This window comes from Nannobrachium achirus, assembly GCF_963921795.1.
Source record: "Nannobrachium achirus genome assembly, chromosome: 12".
NCBI lineage: Eukaryota > Metazoa > Chordata > Actinopteri > Myctophiformes > Myctophidae > Nannobrachium > Nannobrachium achirus.
Genome location: NC_137832.1, coordinates 52,386,738 through 52,398,422, shown reverse-complemented (window position 1 = coordinate 52,398,422; position 11,685 = coordinate 52,386,738). Strand labels below are relative to the sequence as shown.

At 47.4% G+C, this 11,685-nt stretch overlaps 3 protein-coding genes across 3 annotated transcripts; all 3 read right to left on the bottom strand.

The window, feature by feature from the left end:
- Window positions 1–2,366: 2,366 nt before the first annotated feature.
- Window positions 2,367–3,241, bottom strand: LOC308295694 (COP9 signalosome complex subunit 8-like; the record flags this gene model as incomplete). The annotated part of the gene is made up of 2 exons (XM_080738743.1): window positions 2,367–2,935; window positions 3,205–3,241. 2 exons carry the CDS (start codon window positions 3,239–3,241, stop codon window positions 2,367–2,369), a joined length of 606 nt encoding a protein of 201 aa, XP_080594869.1.
- Window positions 3,242–4,946: 1,705 nt separating this feature from the next.
- On the bottom strand, window positions 4,947–9,023 carry LOC308295692 (DNA excision repair protein ERCC-6-like; the record flags this gene model as incomplete). Its single annotated transcript, XM_080738741.1, has 1 exon — window positions 4,947–9,023. One exon carries the CDS (start codon window positions 9,021–9,023, stop codon window positions 4,947–4,949), a length of 4,077 nt encoding a protein of 1,358 aa, XP_080594867.1.
- Window positions 9,024–9,832: 809 nt separating this feature from the next.
- LOC308295121 (DNA-directed RNA polymerases I, II, and III subunit RPABC4-like) lies at window positions 9,833–10,009 on the bottom strand (the record flags this gene model as incomplete). The annotated part of the gene is made up of 1 exon (XM_080738099.1): window positions 9,833–10,009. One exon carries the CDS (start codon window positions 10,007–10,009, stop codon window positions 9,833–9,835), a length of 177 nt encoding a protein of 58 aa, XP_080594225.1.
- Window positions 10,010–11,685: the final 1,676 nt, after the last annotated feature.

Genomic DNA, 11,685 nt, shown 5'->3' with positions numbered 1-11,685 from the left:
TGAAACAGCACATCTGTAGGCCTACAACACTTTTCTGTTATGCAAAATGTTAACAAAAAGCAGGTTCACTTTTCTGGCAAAAGAATCTCTGGCCCAGAACAATATAATGTGTTGCCTATAGCAACCACACTAATTAAGAACTTTCATTACAGTAATCGAGAAGCCCTTTCCTTCTGCTTTTACTTGAGTAGAATTTTCGCCAACTATTACTCACAGATTACAGATTAGCCTAAACTCTTGCTCTTATACACTTTTTCCCCCCTCGCATAAAACAATATTTGACAATGCCTTCTTATAAAGAAGCATGACTTGTTGATAATGGTTACATGGCTGTCAGAGGCAGATCTCACAAACCACTGGAACGGTCAGAAATGATTGTGTGCGTAGTACCCAATTTTGTTTTCAATAGCTTACATGTTATTATAACTGAAGCGAAGGGCAGTCGGATCAAGCTTAATCATGCCCATACATGGAGTAATACGTCATAGATACGTCATAGATGACAGACGTCATAGACTGGAGACACTCAATTAGCCCAACTGAGTTTCTTTGATCTACCTTGCAGTTAACTTATGATTTATAATATCTATACCTTGTAACTGTACTTATATGATATATGATGATTTTTTTTGGTCTTGTTTCTTGCACAGTTGTCACATAGTCTGCACTATTATTAAATATACAATTTACTTTGAATTTAATTTAGCAACTGGATGTCACACATCAGAATCAAACAAAGGCAGCTTTGGTAAATCTTGCAGGAGCCAGCAATCGTCTTCTATGGGCTTAAGCCCTTCATGGCTAGGATTTTCAGTGGCACCTCCCAGGTGGCAAAGGAACTAATCCAGTATGTCACATATCGTCTGTTCGTCATGCCTTAGGGCCCTAATAAGGCAACAACAGGGTGGCCATAGCATAGTGAGCGCTATAGAGGCCATCTGTAATCAGGTCATACATAACCCCATAGTGTCGAAGTGTCACGCCTAGTGAGCAAACAACCTCTAACTGCTCTCCCTCGTGTGCTCATCATAACCATCTGAATAGTCATCAGTTGGGTGAAGCTGAAACGGTTTTTATTACGTGCACCAGAAGAGCGTGCAGGTACTGCACTCTGTGTTTATCCGGCTGACCTCTGTCTGTATGTAGGCTATGTGGCTGACAGTACAAAGGGAGAGCCTTTAGCAAATGAGGGAGCAGCGTTCGCGGTGACATCACCACCAACCAAACAAGTGTCATCATATACCCAGCACCGATCGCAATACTTGCGCGCTCTGCAGGTTCACACATATATGGCCACGAGTGCACAAGGCACAAGTTGGCACCTCGACAGAGTGCAGTCTAGTTTCCAATGCGCTGGATTAAAGTAAAAAAAAGAAGAAAAAAAAATCTGGAACAGTCTTAAATGCTCTCCATGGCCCTCTGCTTCATAATTCATGGAGATGCCATTTTCCATCATGGAGAAGGAATTGACGCATCTGCCGCTGGACTACTGGCTCCTGAATGGAGGGCAATATGGCCCTCTTGTCCTCAGCGGCTTGGCCCGGGCACTTATTGGAGGCATGGAGGATAGCTTTGGGGGCACTTTTGCTGGGTTAAAGATTGGAAAGTCTTTCTTTTACGATAAGCCGGTAAGCCTTGCAGGTGCTGGCTTCAGTACAACAGCAGGTGCTTTGAACTCTCCACCATGGCTTTGAACTCCCGGGGAGGATATCCTAATGGTTTTGCAGAACTGGGACGTCGTTTGAGTTGAGTGTTGTGGGCTTTGGTCAATTTTATATTAACTAGACCAGGTCAACCTGGTTGTGCCAGACCCCCTGTCTGTCATCATCATTTATGACATCATGCCTTTTGTAGGCATGTCATCATCATGTCATCATCATATATACCCTTTATATAGAAAACCCGGACCGACATTTGCTTATGTAGGCCTACCCATTTCATGGGTCTGGCAAACAGTGGAATGATATGCTGACTGACTCTAAGCAGGTTAAGTGCTCAACATCAGCTAGCTAGCTAAAAAAAAAGAAAGAACTCAAGTTGGTTCACCCCCATCTCTCTCTCCCCGGTTTCTCTTCTCTATTATTCTCACATAAAACATCAATTTGCTAATGTCTAAAGGAAGAATTTAGTGGAATGTTTACAAGCCCACAAGCTAACACTGTACCACTGCATGGGCGATACAGTACAGTATTCTGTAACTGTATATCATGCATGTGTACTGTTTGTTGTGTGTAGCGTGCGTATCCAGTAGGGAGATTCTCATCACAGTAGGTAGGGTCTGAACTTGTCAACAAATCCACCCTGTGCTGTCCCCTTCAGGCAGAAGAAAGAGGATGGAGGAGTTGGTGCTAGTGGAGGTGGGGTTATCAGTTCTCCAGGAAAGACACGTAGTCAGTGAGCCTGGTCAATTGCTCTTCGCTCAGGACCAGTGAGACCGGAGGTGGACTTGGTTTCTTGGGCATTACCATCCTGGTGTCGGGGTCTTCCTGCCAGCCCTGGCTCACCACGCCTTTGACCGCATCCTCCACGGAGTAGCCCACCAGGGCCGCGAGGTCCTCCGCTGCAATCGAGGTGTACGCCTGGGCCACCAGAGCATAGGCGCGTCTCCGCGTGTTCTCCCGCAGAGCCTCCATCACTGGCTTGATGTTTTCGGACCACTGGAAAGCTGCGATCGCAGCGTAGACCGCTGGAAAGTCCCGCTGAGCCATGTGTTGGCCGACAGCCCAGACCGCCTTTAACTCGGCGTTTGATTTCATCTTTTCGTGAGGAATCCGCTCCCAGAGATGACCGGCGCTGGTCACGTCGTTGACCACCAAATACAAAGAAAGCAAATGGGTGTAGACCTGAGCTGTTGCGACTCCTCCCGGAGCCTCCAGCTCTTGTGTTTCACGCTGTTCTAGCATTTTACGGTAATCCTCCATGATCACGGGTAAGGCTGTTGTGCACGCTTAAGGGACAGTTTCAGGAGGGTGTATATTTATTTCCAACACCAGTGTTTTCACATAAGAAAACCATCCCTACATCTTATATAGGCTAAGCAGATTCCTGATCTGATGTCACACGCCACACGAACCGTTGCTATGCATGCTATAGCAATGTTGATTTGCGCAGTTGTTCTATATAAAGTAGAACATCATTTATCTAGTTATATTTCATTAAGCAACACTTTTCCATAGAATCATTCTGATCTAAAACATCATTGACCTAAGTGGAGGTTGGATCGGGCCATGACGGCAGTCATGTATGACACAGCAACTTGGGAGAGGTCAGGGATGGATATCCATGCATGGGCATAAAAGGATGACATCTTAGTACCATGTATCTTTTGTCAGTCTATGATGTCACAGACGCAGCAACTTGAGAGAGTTTAGGGATGTATGGACTAGTTTTTGGGAGAGTTCAAGGATCTCCATATATGGACATAAAGGGGGAGAGAAAGACACATGGATTACAGACAGAAATACAGACAGAGAGTGCAGAAACCTTTTAGCCTGGTTTCAGCCCATAGACCCCGCCCACTCTCAGAGTGGCCTGTTTCTCTAGTTTCCCGATCCAAAATTGTGGCTCCTCTAATGAGCGCGGGGGGTAGGTCTAACGAATATCCAATCCGCGCAGCAGTTGAAACGATTACATTTCAGGAAGTTCACACACCAGGCAGGCAGGCACACACGCGTGCACGCTGATTTCACCAAGCTGTTAATGTTGATTACATGTTCATGGTCGCAGTTCTGTGTGGAAGCAGTCACTGCACAGACAGACAGACACACACACACACACCCTGCGACCGTGCGTCGCAATCACGGTGCGTTGCGATCACTCGCTCGCACAAAAGTCCCTCCCCAGAAATCGTTCAGACGGGGCACAATGTCAGACTCAAGCGTCAGCTGAGTCTGAAATCAGGCTAGAAACCTTTATCAGAATACCTATTCTGGGGAAAGCTTGCATGAATGCAAACAAATGTTTTGCACTAAACCTCTGGTAGTGTAGATTGTGGCCTTAGGAGGAGCCATGACAGACAGGAGGTATGACGAGTGATCTGGACCACATTAGCAAGATTCCCTGTCTTCCTGTTGACCTTTATTCACTCATTGAAGAAGGGCCCAGAAATGTCATACTCTATGGGATGAGTAAGGTGAAGTCCAGGGTGAACCTCCATGCTGCTCCCTCTTTGGACCTCTTATGTATGTCTGTCCCTCAAAGCTGGCATTGGCCAAGCTTCGCAGGACGTTTAATGAAGGTCATTCATAAAAGGCACCACTCAACATCACACTGGGTGAGATTTTTTTTATCAATAATGGCTAATTGTGGGCTCGCTGAAAGGCGAGACCATTTTATCAAATCTGTGTAGGTCAAGCTCATTCTCCTCAAAAAGATTACCGACAGTACAAAGGCAGGGCCCTTAGCCAATGAGGAGCAGCATTCTAGGTGACATTATCACCAACAAGTGCGACCTGATATACATAGTAACAACACGTTGGCTAGAGACCAGTATGGTCTCGCAGTGAGCCCACACTGTTTCATAAGAACAGTATTTCTAGTTTATACTTCGTCATACCATGTTGCAACCTGAAAATCATTTTTTTGGGGTATAGTCAGGTAAAATTAAGGCAGAGGTTGGACAAAATTGTATTATTTAGTATTTCAACTGATTCTGTTAGGAAATTAGGTCTACTAGCCAGGATAAAAAAATCGACCATAATCTGCTCGCTGCAAATACCCACAGTGGCCAAATCAAGTTGGGCTCCCATCGACTTTGTATACAGGAGGAGAATACCCAGAAAGAAAATGAGTGTATTTTTCCCCTAGATTTACTAGACTAGTAAGGGAACAGATACAGCACAACTTTACGCCCTAAAAACAGAAAGGACAACCAAAGGTATTTCAGCCATAAAACCTCGAGGCCCCATTTGGTTTACAGGTATATCAAGAATTAATAATTTCTCCACTCAGCGGTAGTTCTCTTTTAGTCTCCATATGCCCTCCTGCCCAGCAGTTCTGTGGAAGTCACAGATGCTCCTGAGCAGTTCCCTGAACACCGGCGTCTGCTCCTTGCTCAGCCTGGGCGTGAAGTACTCCAGCACCTCCTGGGTGCTGGCCTGTCCGACCACGCGGGCCCGGAAGGCCACAAAGTCACGCAGGTCCATGAGCAGCCCAACATGCTCTGTGGAGCGTGTAGCTCCACCCCCATACTCCTCCTCCTCCTCCTCCTCCACCACTGCTCGGCTGGAGGCAGGCGTGCCCAGGTGACTGCGGGCTCTCATCGTAGCCAGCAGAGAGGAGGAGGAGAGCGGGGCTCCGTCTTTTGCCTCTTCCCCGCTAAAATAAGACCCCGCACCAGGTTTAATCGTCTTTAAAATAGTGGTGTGCTTTGAGTTGTCTGGGGCAGGGGCAGCCGTAGCAGAGGGCGCCGACGAGGGAGTAATTCTTTGGCCAAACCGGGGCAGAGGAAAGCTGTCGTAGGGAAGGCAGCGCTTTCGCTGCGAGCCCTTGAGTGCTCTTAGGGCGTCTTTGGCAACTCTATTAGCCTCTGCTTCTACCAGAACATAGTCCGGGTTGGAGGCCTCCATGATGGTGTCATGCTTCATCACGCTGTGGATATTGGATTTCTCAAAGAGCTTCGCTAGGACATAGTCATCGCTCTTCTTCTGGTCCTGGTTGTTGTCATCCTCCTCTCTCTTAAACATCCTCCTTTTCACCAAGTGTGAGATAGGTTGACCCTCCAAGAGAGCATCACAGGATCGCTTGTGCTTTCTCTTCCTGCGTCCGCTTGCGTCAGTTTGGTCACAGTGCCTCTTTTCCCCGTGCTTCTGAGGGCTGCTTAGATTAGTCTCTCTGCTTCTGTCAGGTGAGACCAAGCGAAAGTGCCTGCTTGTTTGTGTGCGGTTTCTGTATTTCTCTCCCATGCGCTGTGGAATATCGAGCTCCATATCTGCACTGTTCTCACCTGCACACAAGTCAGTGTTCCCACCTCTCGGTGTGGGAATGTGATTGGTTAAGGAGTGCCTGTCCACCGGAGAGGCATCCTTTTGGTTGGCTGAGGAGTGTTTCCAAGCATAATCGCAGGCCCCATGTGGTGACAGCAGCCTCTCTGGTTTCTTTGGCACCAGGATCTCTGATCCTGTCCCAGTGAATATGACACTCGTCTCTGTTTCCCCAGTTTCATCTGGGCTGTCCAGAGTGAAGAGCTCGTAGAAATCATTGGATTTAAAGAAACGTCTTTGTTTGGGATCCTTCAGCACCCGGTTGGTCAGGAACTGTTTGAAGATTTGCCTGTGGTATATCTTCTCTTCAATGGTCCCTGCGGTCAAGAGTCTATATATGGTCACTTGTTGCTTCTGACCAATCCTCCATGCACGCTCTTGTGCCTGAGCGTCGGTGCTCGGGTTCCAGTCTGGGTCATATATGATGACTCTGTTGGCTCCAGTGAGGTTAATACCCAGACCTCCAACTCTTGTCGTCAACAGGAAGATGAAAATTGAGGTGTCCTCATTGTAGCGATTGATAAGCGGCTGCCGGGAGGCTATGCCAGTGGTGCCATCCATTTTCAGGTAGGAGTAGTTGTTTTCCCTCACAAAACCCTCAAAGATATCCAACATCTTTCTGGACTGAGTGAAGAGCAGCACTCGTTGCCCTTGTTTGAACCAGAGTCGCAGCAGTGACTCCACCACCATCAGTTTGCCAGAGCGTTTCCAATAGCCAAAGTGTTCCTCTTTGGACAGCTGGTTCTTGGGTATGTCCCTAGTGTGCTGCAGGCCCCCAGTGAAGAGGTCTGGATGGTTGCAGATCTTACGCATCGCTATCAAGCCTTTTAACAACTGCATGTCTCCCTCCAGTATTTGGTAGACTTCTTTGGAATCCAAGAATCTCTGATACACCTGCCGCTGTTCTTCTGTCAATCTGCAAAACAGGACCTGTTCGCTTTTGTCCGGCAATGAGAGGTTGGCTTTGACATCTGCTTTCACCCGTCTGAGCAGGTAGGGGTTAATGGTGTCCCTCAGCACGCATGCACATTTGTACGCCGTCTGGACCTGCACTTCTGAAGCGTTGCTATAGCCTCCCATGGTGATGGGCACAGAAAACATCTCCATGAAGACAGATAGAGTGCCCAGCTTGCCTGGGAAGATGAAGTCAAACAGAGACCACAGCTCTGTCAAGTTGTTCTGCACTGGAGAGCCTGACAAAATTAACCTGTGGGGGGTACAGAACTGTTTGCAGGCGGTGGTGACTGCAGCATGCGGGTTCTTGATCTTGTGGCCCTCGTCCAATATAACATAGTGCCAGTTGTAACGCTTTAAGGAATCCTCCATGAGCCTCACTGCCGAGTACGAGGTGATGAGGATACCATGACATGCTGCTACCTCAGTTATCAGGTTCTCCATTTTGCCAGTGTAGGAGCCGGTTTTGTGCAAGACGGACACTCTGAACAGAGGCCACCAAGTGTGGAACTCCTTCACCCACTGGTGCATGACCGTAGCCGGGCACACTATGACTGTAGGACCCAGACCTTCATACGTGTAGTTGGATGCTCTGGACCTCACTTTGCTGTAGCTCAGGCCAGCCAGGAAGCCGATGACCTGGATGGTTTTACCCAATCCCATCTCATCTCCCACAATGCCGCCTGCCTGCTGACAGTGGAGTTCCCATAACCACCGCACACCAGTCTGCTGGTACTTGAATAGCTTATTCCATATCCGGCCAGGCACTTTGAATCCCTTGTCAAACTCTGTGTCACTCTCATCCATCTCTTCTTCACCTCTTTCCCTCTTGTCCTCTCGCTCTTGGAGACGCTGTCTTCTCCATGTCCTTATTCTTTGTTTGTAGTCATTCAAATTGCCATCGTCTGTATATTTTTCATCATACCCCCTAAAGACCTCCTCGTCAATGTTTTTTCTTGCCTCCCGGTCAGGATCTATGCCCTCGTCACTGTATAGATGCTCAGACCCCTCGCTGTCTGTCTCCTCTGTAACACAGTCCTTTCTCCTGGGTTTAGCCAGCTGTGGCTCAACCTTGGGTCGGGCCTTAGGGTGGGCTTTCAGGGAATTTATCTGGAGCTTGCCCAAATGGTTTGTTAGCGTTTTATCCTTGGGGGAGGCGAGTGTTATGTTACTCCTTTCCGTGCCCTCTTCGTCGGGGCTAAACCCTGTATGTTTCTTACTTTTCAGAGATGCCAGTCTCTTCCTGTCTTTGGCCAACTTGGCCTGGTTTTCCAGGTAATGGTCAAAGGCAGATTTCTCCAACATCATTGCTTTTTTGCGCTCATTCTTGTCCACCTTATGAGGGATTTGCGTTCCAAATGGCGTCATGTGGCCTGTCCGGATAAGCTCTTCCCACTTGCTTTCCTGAGCTGGCACGAGCATACTACACAGTGCGGACGGCCCCGGTTCCTCCTCAGCCGAAGGCTCAGCCTCGACCCTCATGGTGGCATCGCCCCCTCCCAGAAGAGACTGTAGCCTCCGCTGTTTAGCCCAGATCTTCTCCAGCTGTTTTTCCTTACTCTCTCTCTTTTGCTTGTCAGACTCGATCTTCCTGCTGATGTCCGCGCTGGAGGCGGCGTAGGGAGTCAGTTGCTCTATGATATTGTCGATTTGTTTTAGAGCTGCGGTGACAGACTGAACATCAGCCAGTACAGACCGGTACTCCTTCTCAGCCTTAGCTTTGCTTGCCTCCCGAATGGCTTGGTCGACCTGCTGCAACACGCCCCGCTCCAGAACACGCTGGTCGTACACGGATACCCCCAGGCCCAGTAGCTCTGCCTCCCCAGAGTTGGCAGACGCTGCCTGGATACGTTGTCGATTGATCTGCAACAGGTATTGAGCCCTCTTACCACCTTCCTTGGATACAGTGCTTATGGGGTAAGCTGCAGCTGTAGCCTCAGAGTTGGTTTCAGACTCCTCCTGGCCGGTTCCAGCGATGGAGCACACTGCGGAGCATCTGTTAGCCTTGTCCGTGCCTCCATGTGTGAGGGGAGCGACTGGGTTGGAGAAAGGAGAGGGAACCTGGTGCCTACCACCATCTACTGGCATGGTGATGAACTTTGAATGCACATTCGCCTGGCAAGCGAAACGCCGTACATGTGAAACCATCCCTGCATCTTATATATAGGTTTATCACATTCCTGACGTCACACAACATAACATTAAATTTAGCTTCATAATGGAAGTTGATGGGCTGTGATCGGACTGCAACTTTGCCCAAATGTGGAGTCGTCGCCATAAGTAGATATGGCATAGGCACTCTGACATCACAGGGATAGATTATTCTACTTTCTTGTTTATAATTATATATTTTCACCCATCATAAGAGACAAAAATGTAGTCTGCTTTTGTATTTATTGTTTTTTTTATCCCACGATTCTCTAACCCAATTCACCCAGTATCAATTGCCTAAGCTGTAATCCTGGGCGCTACTCTCCTGCTGCCAACCTGGGGAGAGCCCCGAACTGAGCTCATGCTCCCTTCAATGCATGAGGAGTGAGCAAGCCGCTTCTTATCACCTGACAGGGGGGGAAGTTTCCCCAGTAGGACGTAGCGTTTGGAAGGAAGAGTTCCAACCAGTTTCTTTCCCCTCCATCAGGCGTTGAGGCAATGTAGAGACTAGGGTTGTGTAGAGACAAGGATTGTTTTTTTGGGAGGGTACCTACCCTAGCGGACACGGGGAGAACATGCAAACCCCACACAGAAGGACTTGGCTGCTTTCATCATAGTAATTTTTCGTCCAAAATCCAGAGGTCAATTTTCTTGATGGAGTAGTCTTGATGTTTATTCATATTATCAGAAGCTACAAAAATAGCACACAACAAAAATGAACACAATCAACAGCACTGCTTTCCTCTTCACCGTGCATCAAAAACCACCAATCGCTTTGTTCTCTTCTTGTACATAATTCTGTAGCCACATTCTCTGCATCGGATGGGATCACGGGCCTTGATTTCATTGTCAGTGTGGCATTCTCCACATGTGTAGATCATAGATTGTTGCTCATGAGTCTGCACAACCTTCTGAGCGTCCATGTTTGACATCAAACAAATGGGACTATTCCTGCAAAAGTAAGATGTTCACCAGCTGATTATGGCCACATTGAAATGGCATAGATTGTTTGACATCCTATATTTGAGGGAGGACTGGAAGGTCAGCCATTGTGACATCACGCTGATGTCACAATGACTCACCCATAACCAAATAAGGAGTTCCTGATGCACCTACTCCCAAACATGGTGTGTTGTGTTATAACATCAATGTGTCTGCATAGCATCAGGCGCATTATATATTATATAGGGGCATTATCATTATGGGCATATTCTCCATATATGGACATGAAAGGGACAAGGTGATGACCACAATCCAGCTCTTGCCGCCCGCGAGCGCGTGCATGAACAAGCACGCGCGCAAGAATTTCACAGGCTCACTTGGCTTTCCGCCCCTCAACTTCTCAGAGCATCCCAAATAATCGCCCACCTCTCATTGAAAATGAATTACTAGGGCACGTCATCCGCCTCCCATCCGAAAGGCGCTTATCTCATACAACTCTAGCACTGTTACACGCTGCTTCCTGTTTTTGAGATGGGCTCCTGGAAGGAGCTCCAACTGTCCGGGCTCAGAAGCGTGGCCTACATCTGGCCTACATCTTGGCACAAAACGCTCAATGTTTGTTGTGCGCCCAGGGAGGGTCACATTTTCCAAGCTTTGCGGGACGCTGAATGAAATTAACTCCGCACCGCTCAATTCACACCAGGTGTGATTTTTCAATTGACTGCCAGCTGTTGAGGATTTAACACATTAATAAATCCAGAACAGTTTATTAAGTGCCTACAGAGCCACATCAAAACAAGCCGCACCATAAGAGGGAGCCATTGCTTTGTATTCTGCATAATACAAACGGTTGAGTTTCATTTTTGTTCTTTTAACAAAAGGTTTGCTCTGAAACAGTAGCTGATTAAAAAGAAGAAGACGACTTCTTGGAAACCACAGAGCAGTGGAAAACATTTCCAGAAAGACAAATGACTGGTTACATTTATTGGGATGCTGTTCATCTTGTTGGCTCTGTCGGTAATAAGATGGCTAGCTTTGCTGCGTTCATGGAGGCTACCGCACTGAATACATGTTAGGCCAGAGGTCTTCAACAGGGGGTCCACCCTAAGCCTAACCCCCAACAACTTGAACCCTAATGTCCTTATTCTGAGAACTGTAGCCAAAAATAGCAGATCTACAAGCTCACAACGCGGCGAGGCGATGTGAGCTTGTAGATCGGCTATTTTCAGCAAAGAGATTTTTTGTAGCGGGGAAAAAGAGCAGACTAAGTACAGAGTAAAAGGTCAAGTTTATTAGGTAATAACGGCTCAAGTGGTTAAATATCTGAAAACACAAATTGACATGAATCCCAAATACACTGATGATTGTGCTGTCAAACGATGACACTATATGGAATCTACGAAAAGGTTGTGGGGTTCTTATGGTGCGTCCTATCAATAAAGGCATAAAAGCCCCAAAACAAATGTTTAAAAACAAAAGTATGTTTATTATGCATCATAGACATAGGATGCATAGCCAGTGTTACCGATATGTTCAATCTATAATGGAATTAATTAATATAATGATTCTATAATTCTATCCACAACCTTCCCACGTCCCGTCGTGCATTGCGCAGAAGGTGTGCAGCAGTTTGCGGCGTTGCAGCCGAGAATGATCT